This window comes from Cygnus olor, chromosome 2 (genome assembly GCF_009769625.2).
Source record: "Cygnus olor isolate bCygOlo1 chromosome 2, bCygOlo1.pri.v2, whole genome shotgun sequence".
Taxonomy (NCBI): domain Eukaryota; kingdom Metazoa; phylum Chordata; class Aves; order Anseriformes; family Anatidae; genus Cygnus; species Cygnus olor.
In genome coordinates, this window is record NC_049170.1 from 160,428,446 (window position 1) to 160,455,693 (window position 27,248).

The 27,248-nt window shown below is 60.5% G+C and overlaps 1 protein-coding gene across 1 annotated transcript; it reads left to right on the forward strand.

The window, feature by feature from the left end:
* Positions 1-3,571: 3,571 nt before the first annotated feature.
* EPPK1 (epiplakin 1) lies at positions 3,572-26,678 on the forward strand. The gene is made up of 2 exons (XM_040547570.1): positions 3,572-3,736; positions 7,660-26,678. Exons 1-2 carry the CDS (start codon positions 3,587-3,589, stop codon positions 25,636-25,638), a joined length of 18,129 nt encoding a protein of 6,042 aa, XP_040403504.1. The 5' UTR covers positions 3,572-3,586; the 3' UTR covers positions 25,639-26,678.
* Positions 26,679-27,248: the final 570 nt, after the last annotated feature.

Here is a 27,248-nt window from a genome sequence, read left to right on the forward strand (position 1 = left end):
ACGCAAAGACAACAGGCGTGGGGCAGCGGGGGGAGTGCGTGTGGCACGGCATTGCTCGTAGGGCTGGGCAGGCACCGGCACCCACAGTGGTGTCTGTGCGTGTGTGTGTGTGTGTGTGTGTGTCTGTGTGTGTGTGCCTGGGCAGGCACACAGGCCTGAGGAGCACAGGGACCCCCTGCAGCTGTGCCATCCTCACGGCAGCATGGTGCCAAGGAGCTCACCATCTCCTGCTGCCATGGCTGGGAGAGGAGTGTCACAGGGCTGCAAGCACATTGCTTTGCTTTGCTGCACGAGCAGTTCATGGGGGCAGCGAGTGAGCAGGCAGCTGCCAAGTGCTGGAGGCTCAGCGCCGGATGGGCAGCAGCATGGCTGGGCACAGGCACCTGAGCCCCGCATCCGAGCTGTCCTGGTGGAGCCGGGTTGCGTGGGGCTCTGCTCGCGTGGCGGAGCAGCCCTCCTGCCAGCGGGTCCCCACGGAGGTGGGTGCTGCCCTGTTCCCTAACCGCCCCGGTGCCAGCCCTGGCTGTGGGAACTGCAGGAGCAGGGGCCAGCACCGCGTGCCCTCGATGCGCACCCAGCACAGCCCCAGATGGAGCCAGCTTACATCCCCGGACCCCATCCTGATTCTGCAAAGCCAATGGCCAGGCACGGGGTCAGAATGCCCGTGGGGCTGGAAGCAGTGGCATACTGGGGACAGCAGCTGACAGGACTTGGCTCATCCAGGACACGAGTGCTGGTGGCCTTGGTAATGCATGGGGTCAATGTCTGCATGCCAGCCCTGCTCCTGAGCTGGGGCCAGTGCATGTAGAAGCCTGCATGTGCGTCACTTTCATGGGCACGTGTGTATGATCCCCCCCCCCCACCCCCACCTGCACAAGGCTGTTTTCATGTGTGTGAGTGCAGGTACCTGGCAGCAGAGCCACAGCAGATACCTCCTGGTGCTGAGCTCAGCGTCTGGCCTGAGCCCCGCCACATCCCAGCTGGCCATGGGCCAGCTCCTGCACACCTCGCCCCGTCCCGAGCTGTCCCAGCTGCAGTGCCCGTGCTGTTGTGCCCTTGCGGGGCCACGCGCTCTGCAGCTGGCTGGGCACAGCCTCGGTGCCTCAGGAGAGGCGGCCCTATGGGGCGCCCAGCACGCGGTATTTGCTGCAGGAGGCTGCCCCGGCTGGGGCACGCAGCACGGCGTTGGCTGAGCACCTCCAGAGCTGTTCCCTTGTGGCAGCGCCCTCCCCACAGCGCCCACCAGCCTGCCGTGGCGGTCTCCTTCAGCTATCCCTGCCAGCTGAGGTGGGACTGGCCATCCTGGGGTGACTCCTGCACCACTGAGCAACCGCATCCCCGTGTGCACGCCTCTGGGCTGCCCATGAGCTTCCCGTTGTCCACAAAAAGCCTCTCTCTGCAGCCCGTCTGGCTCAGCAGCCTGGGGAACAGAGGATTCACTGCAGCTCCTGGGAGTGAACAGAAACCTCCAGATTGAGCCATGGCCGCCCATGGGCCGGGAGAGGTGCCCTGGCTGGTTTGAGCCCTTTTCTTTGTTAGTAGCTAAGATGTTTTGGTTAAGCCACAGACAGTCAGTTCAAATGCATACGCATGAATTGCAACCACACATTACTGCTAATTACCGTAACCAGATGCTTTCCCCTGTGTTTGGGCAGCGTGCCCAAAAAAGCAAAAGCAAAACATTGTCGGCAGGCGTAGCAGCAGAACAACCTAGCACAGCCCAGCACGGTTCCTCTTCAGGAAAGCAAGGGGATGATCCCCTTTGGCTGCCAGCGCCGGGCTCCCTGGCCCCTGGCAAGATATGTGTTACTGTCCTGACCCCCGTGCGCCATGCCTGGCCCTGCTGCAGCCCCGTGGTCATCCTTGCTCCCAGCCGAGGGCGGCACAGACTTGGGGAGGCCATGGATGGGTCCAGGACCCCACTAGAGGGCCAGCAGGTCAGCCTCGCCTGCTGGAAGCTCTGTGGTGACGGCACCACTCCAACATGTTGGTGCTGATCCCTCTGCAGCGGCAAGCACTCATCACTGTTTGCCTTTGGATTAAGGCTCCCTGGCTCCTCCTTGGAGTGAAACCTCTGCAGTCACTGGCAATGCCCATGTGGCCATCAGAAACCCACGCTGGCTTTTGGCACACAGCCTCCTATCAGCGTACCACTCTAACAGGGGACAGTTATGGCGCTGGCTGCTGGCCCTGCCAGGGGGAAACTGCATCCACTGCTGATGCTGCCCCGTTTGGGCATCACCCCACAGCTGTGGGGCATGGCCTGCCGAAGGCACCTGGGCCAGCCCCTCTCTCGGTGCCACAGCTCTGCTGCCCGGGGTGGGTCCGAGGGTCTGTCTGCAGTCCCGGAGCACTGGGCTCTGCACTGCTCAAGCAGCAGGCACGGAGCGGGTCCCTGCGTGGGCACACGGCTACACCGAGCACGGGGCTGCCTCTTTGTGGGGTGCGGCGCTGCTGCCACGGGGACCCACAGCGGGAGCCATCTCCATGTGCCTGCTGGACCACGCTGTGCCGCGGGCTCACCCATCCAGCCCCGCACCTGGATACCGGCAGCTCTCCAGACAACACACTCCTACACACCATAAACACCTTGCCCAAGCGCCGTGTATCCCGTCCTCCCCGGCATGGCACAGGGCTGGCACCAGGATGGGGCTGCAGCATGACCCTGCAGCGCCCAGCTGCCCCAGAGGCCCACCTCCCCGTGCCTGGTGCCTGCTTACTTCTGGGGTCCACCGAGCACCCGTGGCACCAGTGATAGGAGCAGGGGTGCGCAGGGTGGAGATGGGGAGCCGGGTGTGGGGCTGGGTGCGGGGTCCGGGGAAAGGCGTGGGGCTGGTGACAGAGGCAGAGGAGGGGTGCGCAGGTGACTCAGGCAGCAGTAGGGTGGCTTGGGCATGTTTGGGGCAGTACGGGCTCCACCTGCACATCCATGTCGGAAAACAGGATGAGGCAAAGTTGGGGGGGGCAGGAATGGGGGGTCCCCCACTTCCTCCTCAGCTCCCTTGGTGCCAGCTGGAAGCCTGGGGTCTGTCAGCCCTGCAGCTGCAGCCCAGGGTGCAGCCACGCAGAGACACCAGTGTGGCCGACTGGGCAGGGGACAGACACACAGCATGCGCGGGGTGGCGGGGACTGCAGGGGCTGCCATGGGAGAGGAGCTGGGTGAGAGCTGCCACCAGGATGAGGTGCTGGGGCATTTTAGCGTTCAGTGGGAGAGTAGCTGGGGTCAGGGGTGGTTACGGGGCTGCTGCGAGATGGGGAAAAGGAGGAGAGGCTGCTGGGGATGAGAGCAGCGCAGACACAAAGGCACTGTTGTCTCTCCCCATTTCTCCCTCCTCCTCCACAGAGGGCACTGCCTGAGCAGGCAGTTGCCTGCAGGACAGGACCACCGGTCGGCATCGTGGCCAGTTGGGGACCCGCGTGCCCCTTGCCCTGCTCAGAGCCTGGCCCACTCCTGCCCGAAGGGCACAGGGCAGGCTGTGCTGATGGGGCACAGGGACGCAGCCCAGCGGGGCCATGTGCAGCCAGACCATGGCAAGGGGGGCGTTGGGCACGGAGGGAGCCTTGGGGAGGGCTGATCCATGAGCTTATGGCACAGGGCTGGGCTGGTGTGTCATCCCCAGGGGCGGGGAAGGGAAAGGTTTTAAACGCGCTCCAGTCCCAGGCAGGAAGCAGTGGTGAAAGCAGCGGGACTGCGGGCACCTGCTGGGCGAACCCGTCCTGCGACCACCGTGGGCAGGTAGGAGAGGTCCGGAGCAGAGGGGCCCAGCCGGGCACGGTGGGGCTGCACCAGGAGCCGCAGCAGCCGGAGGCACTCGCGCAGGTCTCAGGCATGCGAGGAATGCGGCATTGCCTGCACTTGCACTGGGCAGCGGCCAGGTGACAGTGGGCATAGGGCAACAGCCGCACAGCACTACAGCACGGCACCGCCAGCCCCCGAGCACAGCAGGAAGATGCTGATCCCTTCCCCTGGCATGCCCCAGGAGTGGGTCGGGGTCAAGAACCTCCTGGGAGGATGGCTCCTGGTTAAAGTTCCTGCTGCCCTGGGGCTCTGACAGGCACAGCAAGGCTCGTAGAGGCGGCAGGTGCTGAGGATGGGGCAGGCATTGGGGTGGCGCATGGCAGGCGGGCAGAGCCATGACGTGGTGCCCGGCGAGGCAGGGGTATGTGGGGATGGGGAATTGCCCCACGTGGGCATGGTGTGACCCTGGGGGAGCTTGCTGCGGTGCAACCTGCTCCAGGCACCTGCACTAATGTTCACTGGCACCACCAGGGACTGCGTCCCCTGCGTCCCTCCCCAGCTTGGCATTGCCCCGAAAGGGGTTCTGGGCTGCCCCCAGTCCTGCTCAAAGCAAGGACCCCCAAGCTCCCCTCCCTGCTCCTATCGCCCCTCTGTCGCTACCTCAGCAAACTCCTCTGTTGCTCTCCCTCCCTCTGAAATGCCCCCAGTGTTAGCCCCTTCCAGCTGAGGCCACCCCACAGCCCTCTCCACCATCCTGCCGGGCTCCCACCCACAGCCCTGCTCCCTCCCCTCTGCTCTGGGGCCTCCCCGGGCAGGCACACCTCCTCCCCGAAACCATGCCCCCCACCCTGCAAGTAAAACCTGTCCCTTCTCCCCATCTCTCCCTCCCCAGCCGGCGCCAGCCCTGTTTGTGCACTCCTGCCAGTGCGGATGTGCAGGGGGCGTCCATGGAGCACTCAGGCAGGCGTAGCTGGAATGTGCCCGCGCGCTGGGTGTGCGAGGCAAAGCCTCCCTGCGGTGACTCACGCTGGCGAGGGGGTTGTGCTGAGCGGCTCCAGGGGCACAAAGGGGATGCACAAACGTGAGGTACCATCTAAGGCCATGGCTTGCGCCAGAGCCAGCGCGTTTCCTGACACAGCCAGAAAGGTGCGGAGCAGCAAGTACCGCTGCCAGGGAGGGCTACCCACGCCAGGAGAGACTGTGGCCTCAGGGAGGGCTGCGGGTGCCAGCGCCTGAAACGTAGCCAGGAATCGACCTGGCTTTGTAGGCAGAGCCAGTTACTAAAAGTTTCCATGGCGCTGACACTTTCTGATTACCGGGAGAAGCGTCCTTCCTCAACCTGCACACCCGCTGCCTCCTCCCCTTGTGCTGCTCTGGGGACAGCCCCGAGGAGCAGCAGCCCCAGCTCTGCCCCGGGGGGTTCCTGCCCCAGCCCCCGACCCTGCTGGGAGCTGCACTGTGATGGGTGGCAGTGCCCAAATCCCCTCTGCACCCCGGTGCCGGTGGCTGGCTCAGATCAGAGACCTGCAGGGATCTGTGTGGGGCTCTGCAGACACCGCAGCTGCACCAGCACTGCCCACCCCTGAGCACACGTGGCTGAGCTGAGTTCCTCCCCGTCTCACTGGCATCACTGCCAGGAAAGGGCTGCGGGCCTGGAGAAGCTTTCACAACCCTGCGCAGTTTCAGGAGAGTGCAGGCAAAGCAGGTGGTGAGGTGCTGCCAGCCCCTTCACGGTTTGAGTGTGCCCCAGGCACAGAGCACCAGCACATAGGAAGCCAGGGGACTGAGCAGAGGGCCCCGTGCACAGCCCAGAGTGTGGGACAGAGCAGCCGCCCGCCCCCCCCCCCCCGCCATGCAGCAGCCCCCTCGCCGTGCGGAGCCCCCCATGTCCCTGCTCCCCTGGCCCGGTCTGGCCTGGGACAGCCCTTCCCAGAGGAGCACCGACGGCTCGTCCCTCCTGCCGTCCCCACCTCTTGGCGCCACGGCTAGATGCAATCCCATACCTGCAAACAGAGGTGGCACTGCCTGGGCAGATCTGAGCCCGTGCAGCAGTGCCTGCACTGACATCTCGGGCAGACGGAGCCTGCTGGGACCTTTCCTGTGGGGACAGAGCCCGGAGCACGGCCAGGAGCGAGGCAAAGGTGCTGGGGGAGCAGGAGGAGCTGCAGGGGGCACACGGGCACAGAGCCGGGAGCGCAGAGCCTGTTGGAAGGGCATGGCACACTGCTCTGCGCTCTTACTGTGTTTACTCTGGTGGATGTGGGCTGAGGGCAGGAGCCACTCCCTGGTGCCAAGATGCAGCCAGTCCTCGCTGTCCACACTCGGTGTGACCACTGCAGCGGGTGCATGGGGCACGGCTCTCCTGGGGGCTGGCATGCCTTCCTCCCTGCCACCGCCTGCGAGGGTGCTGGGCCCCAGGGCGCGGCTCCAGGAGCTGCCATTCCCGTTCCCATTCCCTCTCCAGCTGTATCCTCACAGCCCAGTGCAGTGCAGCCCACCAGCACCACCACCCAGCCAGCTCGGCCATGGTGGCCCGGGCCAGCAGCTCTTGTCTGCCTGCTGCAGTGCCTTGCGCTCAGTCCCCTGCTCCTTGGTCCTGCAGCAGAACTGGCTCCCAGCCGTGGGACTGAAGCTGTGAGAGGCTGCAGACTTTGAGGCTCCTCTGTGCGGCCCTCAGGCCGTGCCTCACCACAGCTCCCGGACCCCTGCAAAACCCCAGCCTAGCAACAAATGATAGACTCAAAGAATCATAGCATGGTTTGGGTTGGAAGGGACCTTAAAGGTCCTCTAATTCCACCCCCTGCCATGGTCAGGGACACCTCCCACCAGACCAGGTTGCTTAAAGCCCCATCCAGCCTGGCCTTGAGCACTTCTAGGGACAGGACATCCACAGCTTCTCTGGGCAACCTGTTCCACTGCCTCACCACCCTGAGTAAAGAATTTCCTCCTGATGTCTAATTTAAAGTTCCTCTCTTTTAGTTTAAAACTGTTCCCCTTTGTCCTGTCACTATCCACCCATGTAAAAAGTCACTCTCCACATGCCCTCCAGCCCTCTCTTTTGCACAGCCCAGTGCTTGACAGCCTCCCGCTCCCTGCTGGCATGTTATTTGACTGTGTAATGGCTATATTGTGGTCAATCCCAGCGTGCCCAGCAGCTTTTCAAGTGTGCACGTAGGCTTGCAGGTTAATGTGCTCCCAGTGTGGCCTGCGGCACCCACCAGCTTCTCCTTGTGCTGCTCCCCTTTGCCCCGCTCCCTCCTGCCCTCTCTGCCCACAGCTTCTGAGCGACACCAGGCAGGGCAGACAGCCCACCCCACAGCAGCCAAAGGACCTCTGGGGTTCTGCTGGGGCTGCTCCAGCCCCTGCTGACCAGGCTGACCACCAGCCCCTGGCAGAGGCTGCAGTCATTTGTGCTACCTCAGGGCTTGCTTGTCCCATTGCAGCATCCAGCAGCAGCCCAACGAGCACAGGTCTTCCTTGGGGCTGCTGCCCTGGCCTGGTGCTTCGCCCCACACCAGCTGCCCTCCTGGCCTTTGAAGTGCCACACAGAACAGACACAAGCCCTGTGCAGACTGGTGACCAAACGCACATTACAGCTTGTGGGGGCTTTTCTCCTCTCAGGAGCTGGACCTGCCTCAGCCCAGTGCCCCACGGGCCCCACAGGTGCTGCCCCAATCTCTCTTGCACATCAAGATGTCCCAGTGCATCCAGTATGGACCCAGAGCGTGCTTGCCTCTGGCAGGACTGGCTCTGCATGCCAGGGACAGGGACAAGCACACTGCCCCAAATGTGCTCCACCTGTGGCTGTTACTTCCCACTGCCCGTGAGATACTTCTTTTCCTTTTTTCCCCAATTTAGCACGCAAAGCATAGAAGAGTTGATTTCTCAGTGAGCTTCCCCATTCTCTCCCATCTCTGCAGAAAGCTGTGGAAGGGGTGTGCAGAGGAAGGATGGCGAGCAAGCCAGCAGTGAATGGCCATGCTGCCCCCATCTCTCACCAGGAAGATGTGCCAGAAGCAAACCACTTCTGCCAGGGCACACTGCCTTGGAAACAGAAGACAGCAGCTGGCAGGGATGTGGCAGCAATGGATGCTGCTAGTGAGCCTTCAGAGGCACCTGGCAGCATTGCTGGAGTGTATGTAGAGGCTTTGAAGAAGATAATGAGCTTTTATGATGCCACCAGAGAGCATCTTCTGAGTTTGGATCCGGCACTCTTTCTTCTGGAAGCCCAGGCAGCCATGGGCTTCATTGCTGACCCAGTGAAGAACAGGCATGTCTCCATAGCAGAAGCTGTACACCTGGGGTTGGTGGGGCTGGAGCTGAAGGAGAAGCTGCTCTCTGCAGAGAAAGCTGCCACTGGCTTTGTGGATCCCTACACAGAAGAGAAAATCTCCCTCTACCAGGCAATCCAGAAGGACCTGATTGGGAGAGAGCAAGGAGCCCGGCTGCTAGAGGCCCAGATGGCAACCGGAGGCATCATTGACCCAGCCACAGGCTGCCGGCTCCCAGCAGATGTTGCCTGTGAGAGGGGCTATTTAGATGAAGAGATGAGGCAGCTCTTCTCTGACCCCAGCAACGAGGACAGCAAAGGGTTCCTCGACCCCAGTACTATGGAGAGGGTCACCTACATGGAGCTTATAAAGAGGTGTGTTGTTGATCCAGCCTCAGGCTTCCTCCTCTTGCCCCTGCAAATCACATTCGCAGGGCTGGGAGGAAGGATGAGCAGCAGGGATCTGCTGGAGGCTGGCATCATCAGCCCTGACACGTTCAGAGGTCTTGAGGAGGGAAGAGTTTCTGCCCAGGAGGTAGCAGAGAGTGACTCTGTCCAGCAGTTCCTACGTGGGACAAGGAGCATAGCTGGTGTTGTCCTGCCTTCCAGTGAGCGGAAAAGCCTTTACCAGGCCCTGAGAGAGCACCTCCTCCTGCCTGGCACTGCTCTGACACTCCTGCAAGTCCAGGCCTCCACTGGCAGCCTGACAGACCCCATAAAGAACAAAACCTTCTCTGTTGATGAGGCTGTCAGGACTGGTCTCATTGGCCCAGAGCTTCATGAGAAACTGTCTTCAGCTGAGGGGACCATCACCGGGTACAGGGACCCCTACACTGGGGAAATGCTCTCCCTGTTCCAAGCCATCAGGAAGGCCTTCATCCCCAGGGACCACGGCATTTGCCTTCTGGAGGCTCAGATGGCTACAGGGGGCATCATTGCTCCGGGCCGGCACTTCCGTGTCCCCACAGAGACAGCTTGCAAGTGGGGATACTTGGATGAGACCACAAGACAGCTCCTCTCCAGTCCTGCTGATGAAATGAAAGGGTTCTTTGACCCCAGCTCCAAGGAGAAGCTGACCTATGCAGACCTGCTAAAGCGATGTGTCACTGATCCCAACACAGGGCTCCTTCTGCTGCCACTTAGTGGAGACAGCGGAGAAGGACCCAAGGGAACCCCCGTCTTCTTTGACTACAAGACTCAAACGGATCTGGAAAACACAAAGGTACCCATTACTTTAGGCAAATTCAAAGGAAAATCAGTGTCTCTCTGGAAACTCCTCTTCTCAGACTACATCCAGAGTGAGCAAAGAGCTGCTCTCACCCAGCAGTACCTTTCAGGAATGCTCTCTACACAACAATTGGCCAAGGCAGTCAGTGTCACCATTGAAGAAATGGCTTCCACTGCTAATGTCACCTTTGAAGGACTGAGAGGTCACGTGACAGCTGACCAGCTCCTGAGCTCTGAAATCATCAACAAAGATTTGTTTAAGAAACTGAAGGAAGGAGAAACATCAGCCAAAGAAGTTGTCAGCATGGACACTGTCAAGAAGTACCTGCAAGGGACAGGTAGCATTGCTGGGTTGCTGCTTCCTGACTCCCAGGAGAAGATGAGCATCTACCAGGCAAAGAGGAAAGGATTTTTACGGCCAGGAACATCACTGATCCTCCTGGAGGCACAGGCTGCCACTGGATTTATCATTGACCCAGCTGCCAACAAAAGGTATTCTGTAGATGAGGCTTTACAAGCAAATGTCATTGGCCCAGATGTTTATGACAAGCTACTGACTGCAGAGAAATCAGTCACTGGCTACAGAGATCCTTACTCAGGGACCAAGATCTCCCTTTTCCAGGCCATGAAGAAGGAGCTCATCGTCAAGGAGCACGCTATCCGCCTGCTTGAGGCCCAGATCGCCACCGGTGGCATCATTGACCCTGTCAATAGCCACCGCATCCCTGTGGAGGTGGCATACAAGCGGGGCTACTTTGACAAGAAGATGAATGTAATCCTTTCTGACCCCAGCGATGACACCAAGGGCTTCTTTGACCCCAACACGCACGAGAACCTCACCTACCTGCAGCTGAAGGAGAAGTGCATCACAGAGCCGTCCACCGGGCTCTGCCTCCTTCCTTTGAACAGCAGGAAGCACCAGTTCATTGACGACACCACCAGGCAGCTGTTCAGGAACTCCTGGCTGCCTGTCAGGTTTGGGCGCTTACGTGGGGAGAAGGTCTCTGTGTGGGACCTGCTGAACTCCGAGTACTTCAGTGAGGGGAGGCGCCGAGAAATCTTCAACCACTACCTGCTGAGGAAGCTCACCCTGGAGCAAATCCGGATCATGCTAGAGGAGGAAATCAAAAAATGGGCCCCCATCAAGTTCCCAGCCATGAGAGGCAGCATCAGCGCTTATCACCTGATGGAAACGGGCATCATTGACAGGTCCCTGTTTGAGAAGGTGTTGGAGGGATCTGTCACACCAGAGGAAGTCCTGCGCATGGACTCTGTCAGGAGATACCTCTATGGCTCTGGCAGCATCGGGGGGATTGTGCTCCAGCCATCAAACCAGAGGCTAAGCATTTATGAGGCCATGAAACAGAACATCATGGTACCTGGAGTAGCCCTACCACTCCTAGAGGCCCAGGCTGCCACAGGCTTTATCATTGACCCAGTGAACAACCAGAAACTCTGTGTGGATGACGCCGTCAAGGAAGGAGTCATTGGGCCAGAAGTCCATGAGAAGCTGCAGCAAGCAGAAGGGGCTGTGTCAGGCTATAAAGATCCTTTCACAGGCAAGAAGATACCCCTCTTCCAGGCTATGAAGAAGGGCCTGATCACTGACAAACAGGCCATGCAGCTGATGGAGGTGCAGATGGCTACAGGAGGCATCATTGACCCAACGTGTGGCCACCATATCCCCATAGAAGCTGCCCAAAAGCGAGGGTGCCTGGACGAGGACACAAGCAAGGCCCTTTCTAAGCCCAATGACAACAACAGAGCCTTCTGCGTCCCAGACAGCAAAGAGACCGTGACCTACGCTGAGCTCATCGAGCGCTGCCAGAAGGACGAGAGCTCTGGCTTCCACTTGCTGCCTCTACAACAGACAGCCGTTCCTGTCTACACAGATGAACAAATCCAACAGCTTTTCAAGGAAACTGTGGTGAACGAAAAAGGGGTCTCTCTCTGGGAGCTAATCTACTCTGGGTATTTCACTGATGAGCAGAGGAGTGACTTTGTGGAGAGGTTCCGTGCTAAGGAAACATCGCTGCAGCAGCTGGTAGCTCTTGTGCTCAGACTGGTAAGGGAGATGGAGATGAAAGCTTGCACCCACATCACCTTCCAGGGCTTGCAGGGAAGTGTCCCCGCAGTCTGGTTGCTGGAGGCTGGCATCATTACTGAGAAGATGTTCGAAGAACTAGCTCAGGGCATAAGAACTCCTGAGGAAGTGGCTGAAATGGGGAGTGTGAAGAGGTACTTGCAGGGCACAGGCAGCATAGCCGGGGTATTCATACAGGCATCCAAAAAGAAGATGAGTTTTTACAATGCCATGAAAAACAATCTCCTCCTCCCTGGGGCTGCTCTGAAGCTGCTAGAAGCTCAGGCAGCCACAGGGTACCTAACTGACCCAGCAACAAGTCAGAGACTCAGTGTGAGGGATGCTGTGAGAGCAGCTGTTGTTGGTGAGGAGCTCACAGAGAAGCTTCTCCTAGCTGAGAGGGCAGTGACTGGCTACACAGACCCCTACACAGGGAGCTCCATCTCCCTGTGCCAGGCGGTCAGGAAAGAGCTCATTCCCCTGGGTGAAGCTGTTCCTTTGCTAGAGGCCCAGCTGGCCACAGGAGGGATCATTGATCCTATTCACCGCCATCACCTTCCACTCCAGGCTGCATACAGGTACGGCTTCTATGATGAGGACCTGAACCAAAATCTCACTCAGCTGAATGACAACACCAAAATCTTTTTTGATCCAAACACAAAGGAGAACGTGACCTACCAGCAGCTGAAGGACAGGTGCATTTATGAGGCTGAGACCGGCCTCTGGTTCCTTCCTCTGTCAGAAAATGTGATGTTCTGTGTGGATGAACAAACCATGGAGATGCTGAAATCTGTGACTGTCTGTGTCAACATAGGACGGTTCAAAGGACAGACAGTGTCAGTCTGGGACCTTCTCAACTCTGAATACATCTCAGACAGCAAAAGAAGAGAGCTGGTGCAAAAGTACAAAGATGAGAATACTGAAGTGCTACATGAAATCATAATGATTGTCATGAAAATCATCAAAGAGACTGAGGTGCAAGGAAAGAAGTTTGCATTCAAAGGTCTGCGGAAAAGAGTGTCTGCCAGTGATCTCTTCCAGTCTCAACTGATAGACAAAAAAACCCTCGATGAGCTCAACCAGGGGAAGAAAACAGTCAAAGAAGTCACTGAAATGGACTCTGTCCGCAGATACTTGGAGGGCAGCAATTTCATAGCAGGGGTCCTTATACAGCCAAGCAATGAGAAGATGAGCATCTACCAGGCCATGAGGAAGGGCATCCTGAGGCCGGGGACAGCACTGGTGTTGCTGGAGGCACAGGCTGCTACCGGCTACATCATTGACCCAGAGAAAAACAAGAAATTTTCAGTGGAGGAAGCATTTAAGGCAGGTCTAATTGGGTGTGAGATTTTTGAAAAGCTACTCTGTGCAGAAAGAGCCGTGACAGGCTACATTGACCCCTACACAAAAGCACCAATGTCCCTATTTGAAGCCATGAACCAAGGACTAATAGTGAAGAGCCACGGCATCCGCCTGCTTGAGGCCCAGATCGCCACTGGCGGCATCATCGACCCCGTGCACAGCCACCGCCTCCCTGTGGAAGTGGCTTACAAGCGCGGCTACTTCGATGAGGAGATGAACCAGATCCTCTCTGACCCCAGCGACGACACCAAAGGCTTCTTCGACCCCAACACGCACGAGAACCTCACCTACATGCAGCTCCTGGAGAGATGTGTCCAAGATTCAGAGACTGGGTTGTACATGCTACAAGTTGTCCAGGAAGGGGGAAAGTACTTCTACATAGATGAATTGACAAAACAGGTTTTGCTCTCAAAGCCCCTTAAAGTGACAGTTGGAAAATTCAAGGACCAAACAGTTTCTGTCTGGGAAATTCTCTGTTCCCATTACATCTCCGAGCAGAAAAGGAAAGAACTAGTGAAGCAATATAAATGTAAAACTCTAACTCTGGAAAACCTTATAGCTCTCATCCTCAAAACAATTGAGGATACAGAGCAAAAAGCAGAAGCCCTCAAGGTCAAAGGACTCCGAGGTGAGGTGTCAGTGTCAGAATTGTTTAACTCCGAGATAATTGACAAGAAGACTCTGGATCAGCTGCAGGATGGAAGTCTCACGCTTCATAGCCTCGCAAAGAAGGACATGGTAAAAAGGTACCTGGATGGCACCGGATGTATCGCAGGAGTTCTACTTCCATCAAGGAAAGAGACGATGAGCATCTACCAGGCCCTGAAGAGGGGTCTGCTCTCAGAGCAATGTGCACTGGGGCTGCTGGAGGCGCAGGCTGCCACCGGCTTCATTGTTGATCCACTGAAAAATAAGAAGCTCTCCGTGGACGAGGCCGTCTTGGCCAAGTTGGTGGGCAGCGAGCTGCACGAGAAGCTCCTGTCAGCAGAGAAAGCTGTGACAGGATATGCAGATCCCCAGACAGGCACTAAAATATCCCTCTTCCAGGCCATATTGAATAAGATAATTATCAAGGAGCATGGCATCCGCCTGCTTCAGGCCCAGATTGCCACTGGTGGCATCATCGACCCTGTGCACAGCCACCGCATCCCTGTGGAGGTGGCCTACCGGAGGGGCTACTTGGATGGCGATACGTTTCTCCTACTTTCTGATCCAGATCATGGCAGCAAAGGTTTTATAGATCCAAATACTAATGAGAAAATCAGTTACAGTCAGCTCCTGCAAAGATGTTCCAAAGACAGAGATACTGGACTGTACCTGCTGCAGGTCACGGAGAAAAAAGATGACTATTTCTACATTGATGAGCAAACAAAACAAGCCCTAATATCTACAAAGGTACAAATGTCTGTTGGAAAATACAAAGGGAATGAATTATCACTCTGGGAACTTCTCTGTTCTGAGTACATCACAGAAGAGAAAAGAAAAGAACTGGTGAAAAAATATAAAGAGGAATCCCACCACATAATACAAAGAATCATTGATACAATACTAAATATCATTAAAGAAAAAGAGGAGGACAGAAGTGATGTTTGGTTCCAAGGAATAAGACAACAAATAACAGCATCGGAACTTCTCAGTGCAGAGATAATCACAGAAGAAACTATGCAGAAACTCCAGGAAGGAAAAGAAACAGCACAAGAAATAGCGCAAAAGGATAATGTGAGAAGATACCTTGAGGGAACTGGAAGCATTGCTGGTGTGCTCGTGCCATCCAAGGCGGACTCCACTAAGACGGAGAAGATGAGCATCTACCAGGCCATGTGGAAGGGCATCCTGAGGCCAGGGACAGCACTAGTGCTGCTAGAGGCACAAGCTGCCACAGGCTTCATCATAGACCCAGTCAAGAATAAAAAGATATCTGTGGATGAAGCTGTCATGTCCGGGCTGGTGGGCAGTGAATTACAGAAAAAACTTCTTTGCGCAGAAAAAGCTGTGACGGGCTACACCGACCCCTGCACAGGACAAAAGATGTCCCTCTTCCAGGCCATGAAGAAGGAGCTCATCGTCAAGGAGCACGGCATCCGCCTGCTCGAGGCCCAGATCGCCACCGGCGGCATCATCGACCCCGTGCACAGCCACCGCCTCCCCGTAGAAGCTGCCTACAAGCGCGGCTACTTTGACCAGGAGATGAACCAGATCCTCTCCGACCCCAGCGACGACACCAAAGGCTTCTTCGACCCCAACACACACGAGAACCTCACCTACATGCAGCTCCTGCGACGCTGCGTGCCCGACCCGGACACGGGGCTGCTCATGCTGCAGCTGATGGACAAGGGCTCGGTGCTCTACCAGCTGACCGAGGACGCCCGCAAAGCCCTGCAGGCTGCCCGCACCACCGTCAGCGTGGGGCTCTTCCAGGGCCAGAGCGTCACCGTCTGGGAGCTCCTCTTCTCTCGCTACATCCCCGACCACCGGCGCCAGGACCTCCTGCGGAAGTACAAGGCGGGGACGCTGGCCATCTCCGAGATGATCACCCTCCTCACCGCCATCATCACCGGGGCCGAGGGACAGGGCCACGGCGCCACCCTGGCCCGCAAGCCGACGCAGCGGGAGGCCCCACCGCCGGCTGAGAACGGCGAGGCCGCGGGCTCCCGGCGGGAGCGGGAGCGGGAGCAGGAGCGGGAGCAGGAGCTGGAGCTGGAGCGGGCCCTGACGTCCCACACCGTCGAGGTCTCGGCAGGCGGCTTCCACGGCAGGAAGGTCTCCCTGTGGGAGCTCCTCTTCTCCAAGTACGTCTCCGAGGCGAAGAGGCAGGAGCTGCTGGGGAAGGTCCGCGACGGCAGCCTGGCGCTGGACGAGCTGGCGAGGCTCCTCAGCGTCCTCATCCAGGAGGCGGTGGAGCAGAGCAGCAAGGTGAAATTCACAGGCCTCAGGCGGCAGGTGACCGCCTCGGACCTGCTGGACTCGGGCATCATCGACAAGGACACGCTGGCCGACCTCGTCCAGGGCTCCAAGACGGTGCAGCAGGTGACGGAAATGGCCTCCGTCAAGCGCTACCTGGACGGCACGGGCTGCATCGCCGGCGTGCTGGTGCCGTCCAAGGCCGACCCGGCCAAGATGGAGAAGATGAGCATCTACCAGGCCATGTGGAAGGGCATCCTGAGGCAGGGCACGGCCCTGGTGCTGCTGGAGGCGCAGGCTGCCACCGGCTTCCTTGTCGACCCGCTCACCAACCAGAAGCTCTCTGTGGACGAGGCCGTCTCGTCCGGGCTGGTGGGCAGCGAGCTGCACGAGAAGCTCCTGTCTGCCGAGAGGGCCGTGACGGGCTACACCGACCCCTACACCGGCGACCAGATCTCCCTCTTCCAGGCCATGAAGAAGGAGCTCATCGTCAAGGAGCACGGCATCCGCCTGCTCGAGGCCCAGATCGCCACCGGCGGCATCATCGACCCCGTGCACAGCCACCGCCTCCCCGTAGAAGCTGCCTACAAGCGCGGCTACTTTGACCAGGAGATGAACCAGATCCTCTCCGACCCCAGCGACGACACCAAAGGCTTCTTCGACCCCAACACACACGAGAACCTCACCTACATGCAGCTCCTGCGACGCTGCGTGCCCGACCCGGACACGGGGCTGCTCATGCTGCAGCTGATGGACAAGGGCTCGGTGCTCTACCAGCTGACCGAGGACGCCCGCAAAGCCCTGCAGGCTGCCCGCACCACCGTCAGCGTGGGGCTCTTCCAGGGCCAGAGCGTCACCGTCTGGGAGCTCCTCTTCTCTCGCTACATCCCCGACCACCGGCGCCAGGACCTCCTGCGGAAGTACAAGGCGGGGACGCTGGCCATCTCCGAGATGATCACCCTCCTCACCGCCATCATCACCGGGGCCGAGGGACAGGGCCACGGCGCCGCCCTGGCCCGCAAGCCGACGCAGCGGGAGGCCCCACCGCCGGCTGAGAACGGCGAGGCCGCGGGCTCCCGGCGGGAGCGGGAGCGGGAGCGGGAGCAGGAGCGGGAGCGGGAGCTGGAGCTGGAGCGGGCCCTGACGTCCCACACCGTCGAGGTCTCGGCAGGCGGCTTCCACGGCAGGAAGGTCTCCCTGTGGGAGCTCCTCTTCTCCAAGTACGTCTCCGAGGCGAAGAGGCAGGAGCTGCTGGGGAAGGTCCGCGACGGCAGCCTGGCGCTGGACGAGCTGGCGAGGCTCCTCAGCGTCCTCATCCAGGAGGCGGTGGAGCAGAGCAGCAAGGTGAAATTCACAGGCCTCAGGCGGCAGGTGACCGCCTCGGACCTGCTGGACTCGGGCATCATCGACAAGGACACGCTGGCCGACCTCGTCCAGGGCTCCAAGACGGTGCAGCAGGTGACGGAAATGGCCTCCGTCAAGCGCTACCTGGACGGCACGGGCTGCATCGCCGGCGTGCTGGTGCCGTCCAAGGCCGACCCGGCCAAGATGGAGAAGATGAGCATCTACCAGGCCATGTGGAAGGGCATCCTGAGGCAGGGCACGGCCCTGGTGCTGCTGGAGGCGCAGGCTGCCACCGGCTTCCTCGTCGACCCGCTCACCAACCAGAAGCTCTCTGTGGACGAGGCCGTCTCGTCCGGGCTGGTGGGCAGCGAGCTGCACGAGAAGCTCCTGTCTGCCGAGAGGGCCGTGACGGGCTACACCGACCCCTACACCGGCGACCAGATCTCCCTCTTCCAGGCCATGAAGAAGGAGCTCATCGTCAAGGAGCACGGCATCCGCCTGCTCGAGGCCCAGATCGCCACCGGCGGCATCATCGACCCCGTGCACAGCCACCGCCTCCCCGTAGAAGCTGCCTACAAGCGTGGCTACTTTGACCAGGAGATGAACCAGATCCTCTCCGACCCCAGCGACGACACCAAAGGCTTCTTCGACCCCAACACACACGAGAACCTCACCTACATGCAGCTCCTGCGACGCTGCGTGCCCGACCCGGACACGGGGCTGCTCATGCTGCAGCTGATGGACAAGGGCTCGGTGCTCTACCAGCTGACCGAGGACGCCCGCAAAGCCCTGCAGGCTGCCCGCACCACCGTCAGCGTGGGGCTCTTCCAGGGCCAGAGCGTCACCGTCTGGGAGCTCCTCTTCTCTTGCTACATCCCCGACCACCGGCGCCAGGACCTCCTGCGGAAGTACAAGGCGGGGACGCTGGCCATCTCCGAGATGATCACCCTCCTCACCGCCATCATCACCGGGGCCGAGGGACAGGGCCACAGCGCCGCCCTGGCCCGCAAGCCGACGCAGCGGGAGGCCCCACCGCCGGCTGAGAACGGCGAGGCCGCGGGCTCCCAGCGGGAGCGGGAGCGGGAGCAGGAGCGGGAGCGGGAGCTGGAGCTGGAGCGGGCCCTGACGTCCCACACCGTCGAGGTCTCGGCAGGCGGCTTCCACGGCAGGAAGGTCTCCCTGTGGGAGCTCCTCTTCTCCAAGTACGTCTCCGAGGCGAAGAGGCAGGAGCTGCTGGGGAAGGTCCGCGACGGCAGCCTGGCGCTGGACGAGCTGGCGAGGCTCCTCAGCGTCCTCATCCAGGAGGCGGTGGAGCAGAGCAGCAAGGTGAAATTCACAGGCCTCAGGCGGCAGGTGACCGCCTCGGACCTGCTGGACTCGGGCATCATCGACAAGGACACGCTGGCCGACCTCGTCCAGGGCTCCAAGACGGTGCAGCAGGTGACGGAAATGGCCTCCGTCAAGCGCTACCTGGACGGCACGGGCTGCATCGCCGGCGTGCTGGTGCCGTCCAAGGCCGACCCGGCCAAGATGGAGAAGATGAGCATCTACCAGGCCATGTGGAAGGGCATCCTGAGGCAGGGCACGGCCCTGGTGCTGCTGGAGGCGCAGGCTGCCACCGGCTTCCTCGTCGACCCGCTCACCAACCAGAAGCTCTCTGTGGACGAGGCCGTCTCGTCCGGGCTGGTGGGCAGCGAGCTGCACGAGAAGCTCCTGTCTGCCGAGCGGGCCGTGACGGGCTACACCGACCCCTACACCGGCGACCAAATCTCCCTCTTCCAGGCCATGAAGAAGGAGCTCATCGTCAAGGAGCACGGCATCCGCCTGCTCGAGGCCCAGATCGCCACCGGCGGCATCATCGACCCCGTGCACAGCCACCGCCTCCCCGTAGAAGCTGCCTACAAGCGCGGCTACTTTGACCAGGAGATGAACCAGATCCTCTCCGACCCCAGCGACGACACCAAAGGCTTCTTCGACCCCAACACACACGAGAACCTCACCTACATGCAGCTCCTGCGACGCTGCGTGCCCGACCCGGACACGGGGCTGCTCATGCTGCAGCTGATGGACAAGGGCTCGGTGCTCTACCAGCTGACCGAGGACGCCCGCAAAGCCCTGCAGGCTGCCCGCACCACCGTCAGCGTGGGGCTCTTCCAGGGCCAGAGCGTCACCGTCTGGGAGCTCCTCTTCTCTCGCTACATCCCCGACCACCGGCGCCAGGACCTCCTGCGGAAGTACAAGGCGGGGACGCTGGCCATCTCCGAGATGATCACCCTCCTCACCGCCATCATCACCGGGGCCGAGGGACAGGGCCACGGCGCCGCCCTGGCCCGCAAGCCGACGCAGCGGGAGGCCCCACCGCCGGCTGAGAACGGCGAGGCCGCGGGCTCCCGGCGGGAGCGGGAGCGGGAGCAGGAGCGGGAGCGGGAGCCGGAGCTGGAGCGGGCCCTGACGTCCCACACCGTCGAGGTCTCGGCAGGCGGCTTCCACGGCAGGAAGGTCTCCCTGTGGGAGCTCCTCTTCTCCAAGTACGTCTCCGAGGCGAAGAGGCAGGAGCTGCTGGGGAAGGTCCGCGACGGCAGCCTGGCGCTGGACGAGCTGGCGAGGCTCCTCAGCGTCCTCATCCAGGAGGCGGTGGAGCAGAGCAGCAAGGTGAAATTCACAGGCCTCAGGCGGCAGGTGACCGCCTCGGACCTGCTGGACTCGGGCATCATCGACAAGGACACGCTGGCCGACCTCGTCCAGGGCTCCAAGACGGTGCAGCAGGTGACGGAAATGGCCTCCGTCAAGCGCTACCTGGACGGCACGGGCTGCATCGCCGGCGTGCTGGTGCCGTCCAAGGCCGACCCGGCCAAGATGGAGAAGATGAGCATCTACCAGGCCATGTGGAAGGGCATCCTGAGGCAGGGCACGGCCCTGGTGCTGCTGGAGGCGCAGGCTGCCACCGGCTTCCTCGTCGACCCGCTCACCAACCAGAAGCTCTCTGTGGACGAGGCCGTCTCGTCCGGGCTGGTGGGCAGCGAGCTGCACGAGAAGCTCCTGTCGGCCGAGAGGGCCGTGACGGGCTACACCGACCCCTACACCGGCGACCAGATCTCCCTCTTCCAGGCCATGAAGAAGGAGCTCATCGTCAAGGAGCACGGCATCCGCCTGCTTGAGGCCCAGATCGCCACCGGCGGCATCATCGACCCCGTGCACAGCCACCGCCTCCCCGTAGAAGCTGCCTACAAGCGCGGCTACTTTGACCAGGAGATGAACCAGATCCTCTCCGACCCCAGCGACGACACCAAAGGCTTCTTCGACCCCAACACACACGAGAACCTCACCTACATGCAGCTCCTGCGACGCTGCGTGCCCGACCCGGACACGGGGCTGCTCATGCTGCAGCTGATGGACAAGGGCTCGGTGCTCTACCAGCTGACCGAGGACGCCCGCAAAGCCCTGCAGGCTGCCCGCACCACCGTCAGCGTGGGGCTCTTCCAGGGCCAGAGCGTCACCGTCTGGGAGCTCCTCTTCTCTCGCTACATCCCCGACCACCGGCGCCAGGACCTCCTGCGGAAGTACAAGGCGGGGACGCTGGCCATCTCCGAGATGATCACCCTCCTCACCGCCATCATCACCGGGGCCGAGGGACAGGGCCACGGCGCCGCCCTGGCCCGCAAGCCGACGCAGCGGGAGGCCCCACCGCCGGCTGAGAACGGCGAGGCCGCGGGCTCCCGGCGGGAGCGGGAGCGGGAGCAGGAGCGGGAGCGGGAGCTGGAGCTGGAGCGGGCCCTGACGTCCCACACCGTCGAGGTCTCGGCAGGCGGCTTCCACGGCAGGAAGGTCTCCCTGTGGGAGCTCCTCTTCTCCAAGTACGTCTCCGAGGCGAAGAGGCAGGAGCTGCTGGGGAAGGTCCGCGACGGCAGCCTGGCGCTGGACGAGCTGGCGAGGCTCCTCAGCGTCCTCATCCAGGAGGCGGTGGAGCAGAGCAGCAAGGTGAAATTCACAGGCCTCAGGCGGCAGGTGACCGCCTCGGACCTGCTGGACTCGGGCATCATCGACAAGGACACGCTGGCCGACCTCGTCCAGGGCTCCAAGACGGTGCAGCAGGTGACGGAAATGGCCTCCGTCAAGCGCTACCTGGACGGCACGGGCTGCATCGCCGGCGTGCTGGTGCCGTCCAAGGCCGACCCGGCCAAGATGGAGAAGATGAGCATCTACCAGGCCATGTGGAAGGGCATCCTGAGGCAGGGCACAGCCCTGGTGCTGCTGGAGGCGCAGGCTGCCACCGGCTTCCTCGTCGACCCGCTCACCAACCAGAAGCTCTCTGTGGACGAGGCCGTCTCGTCCGGGCTGGTGGGCAGCGAGCTGCACGAGAAGCTCTTGTCGGCCGAGAGGGCCGTGACGGGCTACACCGACCCCTACACCGGCGACCAGATCTCCCTCTTCCAGGCCATGAAGAAGGAGCTCATCGTCAAGGAGCACGGCATCCGCCTGCTCGAGGCCCAGATCGCCACCGGCGGCATCATCGACCCCGTGCACAGCCACCGCCTCCCCGTAGAAGCTGCCTACAAGCGCGGCTACTTTGACCAGGAGATGAACCAGATCCTCTCCGACCCCAGCGACGACACCAAAGGCTTCTTCGACCCCAACACACACGAGAACCTCACCTACATGCAGCTCCTGCGACGCTGCGTGCCCGACCCGGACACGGGGCTGCTCATGCTGCAGCTGATGGACAAGGGCTCGGTGCTCTACCAGCTGACCGAGGACGCCCGCAAAGCCCTGCAGGCTGCCCGCACCACCGTCAGCGTGGGGCTCTTCCAGGGCCAGAGCGTCACCGTCTGGGAGCTCCTCTTCTCTCGCTACATCCCCGACCACCGGCGCCAGGACCTCCTGCGGAAGTACAAGGCGGGGACGCTGGCCATCTCCGAGATGATCACCCTCCTCACCGCCATCATCACCGGGGCCGAGGGACAGGGCCACGGCGCCGCCCTGGCCCGCAAGCCGACGCAGCGGGAGGCCCCACCGCCGGCTGAGAACGGCGAGGCCGCGGGCTCCCAGCGGGAGCGGGAGCGGGAGCAGGAGCGGGAGCGGGAGCTGGAGCTGGAGCGGGCCCTGACGTCCCACACCGTCGAGGTCTCGGCAGGCGGCTTCCACGGCAGGAAGGTCTCCCTGTGGGAGCTCCTCTTCTCCAAGTACGTCTCCGAGGCGAAGAGGCAGGAGCTGCTGGGGAAGGTCCGCGACGGCAGCCTGGCGCTGGACGAGCTGGCGAGGCTCCTCAGCGTCCTCATCCAGGAGGCGGTGGAGCAGAGCAGCAAGGTGAAATTCACAGGCCTCAGGCGGCAGGTGACCGCCTCGGACCTGCTGGACTCGGGCATCATCGACAAGGACACGCTGGCCGACCTCGTCCAGGGCTCCAAGACGGTGCAGCAGGTGACGGAAATGGCCTCCGTCAAGCGCTACCTGGACGGCACGGGCTGCATCGCCGGCGTGCTGGTGCCGTCCAAGGCCGACCCGGCCAAGATGGAGAAGATGAGCATCTACCAGGCCATGTGGAAGGGCATCCTGAGGCAGGGCACGGCCCTGGTGCTGCTGGAGGCGCAGGCTGCCACCGGCTTCCTCGTCGACCCGCTCACCAACCAGAAGCTCTCTGTGGACGAGGCCGTCTCGTCCGGGCTGGTGGGCAGCGAGCTGCACGAGAAGCTCCTGTCGGCCGAGAGGGCCGTGACGGGCTACACCGACCCCTACACCGGCGACCAGATCTCCCTCTTCCAGGCCATGAAGAAGGAGCTCATCGTCAAGGAGCACGGCATCCGCCTGCTTGAGGCCCAGATCGCCACCGGCGGCATCATCGACCCCATCAACAGCCACCGCCTCCCCGTAGAAGCTGCCTACAAGCGCGGCTACTTTGACCAGGAGATGAACCAGATCCTCTCCGACCCCAGCGACGACACCAAAGGCTTCTTCGACCCCAACACACACGAGAACCTCACCTACATGCAGCTCCTGCGACGCTGCGTGCCCGACCCGGACACGGGGCTGCTCATGCTGCAGCTGATGGACAAGGGCTCGGTGCTCTACCAGCTGACCGAGGACGCCCGCAAAGCCCTGCAGGCTGCCCGCACCACCGTCAGCGTGGGGCTCTTCCAGGGCCAGAGCGTCACCGTCTGGGAGCTCCTCTTCTCTCGCTACATCCCCGACCACCGGCGCCAGGACCTCCTGCGGAAGTACAAGGCGGGGACGCTGGCCATCTCCGAGATGATCACCCTCCTCACCGCCATCATCACCGGGGCCGAGGGACAGGGCCACGGCGCCGCCCTGGCCCGCAAGCCGACGCAGCGGGAGGCCCCACCGCCGGCTGAGAACGGCGAGGCCGCGGGCTCCCGGCGGGAGCGGGAGCGGGAGCGGGAGCAGGAGCGGGAGCGGGAGCTGGAGCTGGAGCGGGCCCTGACGTCCCACACCGTCGAGGTCTCGGCAGGCGGCTTCCACGGCAGGAAGGTCTCCCTGTGGGAGCTCCTCTTCTCCAAGTACGTCTCCGAGGCGAAGAGGCAGGAGCTGCTGGGGAAGGTCCGCGACGGCAGCCTGGCGCTGGACGAGCTGGCGAGGCTCCTCAGCGTCCTCATCCAGGAGGCGGTGGAGCAGAGCAGCAAGGTGAAATTCACAGGCCTCAGGCGGCAGGTGACCGCCTCGGACCTGCTGGACTCGGGCATCATCGACAAGGACACGCTGGCCGACCTCGTCCAGGGCTCCAAGACGGTGCAGCAGGTGACGGAAATGGCCTCCGTCAAGCGCTACCTGGACGGCACGGGCTGCATCGCCGGCGTGCTGGTGCCGTCCAAGGCCGACCCGGCCAAGATGGAGAAGATGAGCATCTACCAGGCCATGTGGAAGGGCATCCTGAGGCAGGGCACGGCCCTGGTGCTGCTGGAGGCGCAGGCTGCCACCGGCTTCCTCGTTGACCCGCTCACCAACCAGAAGCTCTCTGTGGACGAGGCCGTCTCGTCCGGGCTGGTGGGCAGCGAGCTGCACGAGAAGCTCCTGTCGGCCGAGAGGGCCGTGACGGGCTACACCGACCCCTACACCGGCGACCAGATCTCCCTCTTCCAGGCCATGAAGAAGGAGCTCATCGTCAAGGAGCACGGCATCCGCCTGCTTGAGGCCCAGATCGCCACCGGCGGCATCATCGACCCTGTGCACAGCCACCGCCTCCCCGTAGAAGCTGCCTACAAGCGCGGCTACTTTGACCAGGAGATGAACCAGATCCTCTCCGACCCCAGCGACGACACCAAAGGCTTCTTCGACCCCAACACACACGAGAACCTCACCTACATGCAGCTCCTGCGACGCTGCGTGCCCGACCCGGACACGGGGCTGCTCATGCTGCAGCTGATGGACAAGGGCTCGGTGCTCTACCAGCTGACCGAGGACGCCCGCAAAGCCCTGCAGGCTGCCCGCACCACCGTCAGCGTGGGGCTCTTCCAGGGCCAGAGCGTCACCGTCTGGGAGCTCCTCTTCTCTCGCTACATCCCCGACCACCGGCGCCAGGACCTCCTGCGGAAGTACAAGGCGGGGACGCTGGCCATCTCCGAGATGATCACCCTCCTCACCGCCATCATCACCGGGGCCGAGGGACAGGGCCACGGCGCCGCCCTGGCCCGCAAGCCGACGCAGCGGGAGGCCCCACCGCCGGCTGAGAACGGCGAGGCCGCGGGCTCCCGGCGGGAGCGGGAGCGGGAGCAGGAGCGGGAGCGGGAGCTGGAGCTGGAGCGGGCCCTGACGTCCCACACCGTCGAGGTCTCGGCAGGCGGCTTCCACGGCAGGAAGGTCTCCCTGTGGGAGCTCCTCTTCTCCAAGTACGTCTCCGAGGCGAAGAGGCAGGAGCTGCTGGGGAAGGTCCGCGACGGCAGCCTGGCGCTGGACGAGCTGGCGAGGCTCCTCAGCGTCCTCATCCAGGAGGCGGTGGAGCAGAGCAGCAAGGTGAAATTCACAGGCCTCAGGCGGCAGGTGACCGCCTCGGACCTGCTGGACTCGGGCATCATCGACAAGGACACGCTGGCCGACCTCGTCCAGGGCTCCAAGACGGTGCAGCAGGTGACGGAAATGGCCTCCGTCAAGCGCTACCTGGACGGCACGGGCTGCATCGCCGGCGTGCTGGTGCCGTCCAAGGCCGACCCGGCCAAGATGGAGAAGATGAGCATCTACCAGGCCATGTGGAAGGGCATCCTGAGGCAGGGCACGGCCCTGGTGCTGCTGGAGGCGCAGGCTGCCACCGGCTTCCTCGTCGACCCGCTCACCAACCAGAAGCTCTCTGTGGACGAGGCCGTCTCGTCCGGGCTGGTGGGCAGCGAGCTGCACGAGAAGCTCCTGTCGGCCGAGAGGGCCGTGACGGGCTACACCGACCCCTACACCGGCGACCAGATCTCCCTCTTCCAGGCCATGAAGAAGGAGCTCATCGTCAAGGAGCACGGCATCCGCCTGCTCGAGGCCCAGATCGCCACCGGCGGCATCATCGACCCCGTGCACAGCCACCGCCTCCCCGTAGAAGCTGCCTACAAGCGCGGCTACTTTGACCAGGAGATGAACCAGATCCTCTCCGACCCCAGCGACGACACCAAAGGCTTCTTCGACCCCAACACACACGAGAACCTCACCTACATGCAGCTCCTGCGACGCTGCGTGCCCGACCCAGACTCTAATCTTTATTTCCTTAATGTTTTCTCTAGTTAATCATAAAACCCTTTACATTTTTTTCTGTTCTATTGCATTGGTGATGAATTTTTTCGTTGTTGAGACTTGTTTTGCTGCTGGCATTTTTGTCATTTTTTTATGTGTTCTTTTTCTTTTCTTATTGTTTGTAGAGTATTTCCTTCTTCTTCTCTTTCATGTTTTGTAATACGGCAGTTACAGGTTTTAGGTGATTCATCTGAGCATTACAGTATAGTGTTTTAATCCATTGTCTTCTATAACCTAACTGGAATTAATGAATCAGACTGTCTTATGTCCAGCCATTTTGGTGCAAGATGTTGTACTTTTTCCTTTATATTTCTTTAAGTCTAAGGATGTCTTTCACGTTTTATGAACTGTAGTGAGAATTGGATTTTTATTCCTTCTCTTGTCTGTATCCTTACTTACGGGGAACATTTTTTTTACTATTATACTTTTAAACTATTGCCATACTTTTAGTTTTGCAAGCCTGTCTCCTGCATGGAGACCACATTTCCATGTAGGCATGATGTCAGGCCGAAGTTAGGTGTTACTGGGCTGGTATACATTATCTGTGTTTGCTGTTACTGCCTCAGTCCATCCAATATTTCTGGAGGCCTCTAGACCACATATACCCTTAACTGAGAGTGGTTTGGTCTCTCTCTGATGTGTACAATCAAATCACTCAAGTTTTTTGCTTTCCCTGCCTTCAGTTGTCCAGCTCTCCTGAGAGCCTCTATAGAGAGTTGTTTTGTGGGATCCATGCAAGAGCTGAGAAACAGTAGCATATGTTGTCATTCTGTACTTCTAGCCAAAGCTGTCCCTGTAGGCAGCCAGCAGTAAGGGGAGCTGGTGGTACAGAATCTGCTACCTCCAGCTGTTTCCTCCAGTACATTTCTCAGCTCCTTTTGCCATTCCGTGTCCTGAGTTGACTTTTCCTCCCTTCAGGTGCAGCCCATGTGCATGTTCCTGGAGTAGAGACAGCCTCTGGACCACTGTGCCATACAGTTCAGTACTGAATAATTCTACTACTGCTTAATAAAAGGAAACATACAAACCTTAAATTCATTGTCTTTGGCTATTTGCCTTAATTAACTCAGTTGCATCCTCGAAAAATTGAGTTCTCACCACAGTTTTTGTAGCTGATAGGTGAAAGCAAGTGTAGATTAGCTGTGGAACTCCTTACCATAAACTGCTGTGTAGTCCAGAGAGTCGCATGGGCTCAAAAAGGGATGGGACAAATTACTGGGAGTGGGCTGTTAAATGCATGGAAATACTCGGTCCCAGGAGGTTCCTGAGCCACAGTTTACTTGGAGATGGGAGCCATGATCAGGGAGGTATCAGTATGGGCTTGCACTGTTGTTACATGCTCAATGTAGGCTCTGATACCAGACAAAGCTGGCTGCAGCATAGTGGAAATGCAGACCTGTGCTCTGGGCTGATTTAACTGCAATTGTCCTTGCCACCATCTGAATTATGAGCACTTGGAAACACTGGAAATGCTGCAATTTAATTGAAGTGACACACTCTCAAGGGGATATTTTATAGCTCTCAGGCTTCTCTGCACTTCGTATTGGAGTTAGCTCAGCTTCCTCCCACACCAACCTGCAGGCACTGTAATTCCAGCTCCAGAG